Here is a 2,621-nt window from a genome sequence, read left to right on the forward strand (position 1 = left end):
AAAATGCAAAATTTTGTGTGTTCATTTTATATTGTAACTACTCTATACTGATTTTTCAATAATGTAGACATTTACACCTGTACATGTACCTGTACAGTGTACATGTATACAGTCATTTTTGAAAGAAAATCATTTAATTTGAAGGGCGGCAGGGCCTATTTTTGACAGAATCTTCCTGAAAACATCTATCGACTTAAAATTACATATAACTGATAAGATGAAAATATGCTCAGATATTTTTGGTAATAATACAAATTGTAATGCCCATTGTATTTGAAAATGGGATATTATTTAACCCGAGTATAAAATGTATCATGATAACATGAGCCTACTTTCCACATTTTAAATTGGAATTCTTTATTACGAAATTTATATATATTCTACATCAAATTTGGTCTTTCTATTTGCTCCCTAAAAAATTATGATTAATATGAAATATCTAAAGAAAACTATATGTTTCAATATTTTTACACACATATGAATTTATCAATGTTCGATCATCACCATCCATCGATGGGAAACTCAGTGTGGTTGAATATTGTTTTCAAAACTCACAGTAATATATATCTCAAATCATTCATAAGCTGCAATTCATCTCTTTGTTTTCAATAAAATTTTCAATACAGTTAATATGTAGATGATTAATAATATTATGACAATAACAATAACATATGATTGTGCAGAAAATGTGTGTGCACAAATCAATATTCAGATACCTAATATCGGTCTAAGCTGCAAGAAATTCATAATACTGGTCTACTACAAACATCAGCAGCAGTCGAAATGCATTTAACTGCCAACGGTGTGAAACCTACATTATGAATTTTTGACCGAAATCCAAAATGGCGGAAAGAATAATATACCGCCGAGCGGGGAGATTGAATGGGGGATAACCCTCGCCTCAAAGCTCCGTACGCCGTCTACTACCCGATCGTCCCGTGTGCGTGTGGCGATGGAGCACGGCTCGTAATCCACACACTGGATCAGTAATAATGGCATTGCTCACACGCACAGCTCGAATGTACGGGACATGGTTTCGGACAATATAATTATTATCAGGTCGGTTAGCTTACCTGTTTTCTCCTTTATTTCGCACAGAACGCTGAACAGCGCTGGCTTCATACGGTGGCAATTGAGGGCATGTTTTCTGGAAATTAAATTAAAACACAGAGAGAGGGGGATTATTAGGCAGATATTCGAGAAAATTTGGGGTTATTGAGAAGCGGATCGCATCTCGTAATATTTTCATCATCGCTGAGCATTTATCAATGACACGGCTGTCTGCTAGCCGTGTCGCCGAAAATGATTGACGCTTGTAAACAATAATTGGCAACACAATTCATAAATGTCAAAAATCCATTGCGACTCACCTGGCCTGTGCTTCGTCCAAACTCTGGTCTGTGATGGTCATTATCTGTTGCAAAATGTCTCCGATTTCTTGCTTTCTGGTCTCTTGAGAGTGCCTTTCAGTGGGTTGGGAGCTGGAGTCCGAGGACGGAGCCGAGAGGCTTACGGGGGGCTGCAAGCCCGGCTGGTGCAGCAGGGAGCCTTGGCTATGGGGCAGCACATGGGCCGAAGATATGGCATGCATTCCGTGCATAAGACCCGAATGTAGTCGCTGTTGATCATCCATTACATACGCTGACACAGTCGCGGCAACTCGGATAAAAAAAACCTGTCAGGATGATTTCAAAACGCTTCCTTTCCTTCAAGTCGATGGCTGCTATCCGTACAGACGAGGTGTTGCACGTGTATGCGAACTGTCAAGTTTCGGGCCAATCCACCACAATGATGGCTGTAGTAAAATAGAGAAAAAGCGGCGATGAAATGTTTTTATTCTGCTGCCGTGTCGCATTGGAGGTGGGGAAGAAACGCGTATTGACGGCTAGGCAAATGCCACTCAAACCCTACGACGTGTCAAACCCAAGCCGACAGGCCCCGCCCTAATCGATGATTGACGGTTGTCCGGGAAACGGACTATTACATTCTAAATGAAGGGACATGTTGCATTGATCGTCTGTATAACACTGTCATAAAGTCAGTCTCTCTGAACTTCCTCTCTTAAATTTCTTTTGATGATTCACATTTAGTTGTTTTGAATACCAATTATATCTTATATATCATATCACATCCTGCATCTAGGGAAAGACAGAGAATCATCGGCTATCTCATAACTCGCGCATCCCTGCTATAAAAATGTCTTCGTCCACCCAAACCCATTTTCTTTGTGTGACAGATTCATTGTTCGGACATGAAAAGATCTCTTTGGTGGTGATAATTAATAGTCTTTGCTTCATTAGTGCTTAGATAATGTCTGGTTTCTCTCTTTCACCCCACTTAAGGACACATGCCCATGACCCTCACCGTGCGTAAGTGGTAAGCCAATTTGTGAAGACCCGTTATAATTATTAATTTATTATATGTTAGCTCTTATTCCCCCCCCCCCCTTTACAATATGACGACATCTAAACCCGTAACATACGACCTCAATAGTAATATATAGTGCTCCCGAAGAGTATAATACTTCAACCGAACAGATATATTGTCTCTATTGTCTTCATATTCGATAAACAGTATTGTTAGTTGCGAAGTTTAAAAAAACATGAATAATAAGGATAGTA

At 39.4% G+C, this 2,621-nt stretch overlaps 1 protein-coding gene across 1 annotated transcript; it reads right to left on the bottom strand.

The window, feature by feature from the left end:
• Positions 1 to 469: 469 nt before the first annotated feature.
• LOC115929354 (pre-B-cell leukemia transcription factor 2-like) lies at positions 470 to 1,903 on the bottom strand. The gene is made up of 2 exons (XM_030998194.1): positions 1,371 to 1,903; positions 470 to 1,147 (listed from the first exon to the last, which is right to left on the bottom strand). Exons 1-2 carry the CDS (start codon positions 1,631 to 1,633, stop codon positions 1,003 to 1,005), a joined length of 408 nt encoding a protein of 135 aa, XP_030854054.1. The 5' UTR covers positions 1,634 to 1,903; the 3' UTR covers positions 470 to 1,002.
• Positions 1,904 to 2,621: the final 718 nt, after the last annotated feature.

Source organism: Strongylocentrotus purpuratus, unplaced genomic scaffold (genome assembly GCF_000002235.5).
Source record: "Strongylocentrotus purpuratus isolate Spur 01 unplaced genomic scaffold, Spur_5.0 spur5_scaffold_4, whole genome shotgun sequence".
Classification (NCBI taxonomy): Eukaryota; Metazoa; Echinodermata; class Echinoidea; order Camarodonta; family Strongylocentrotidae; genus Strongylocentrotus; species Strongylocentrotus purpuratus.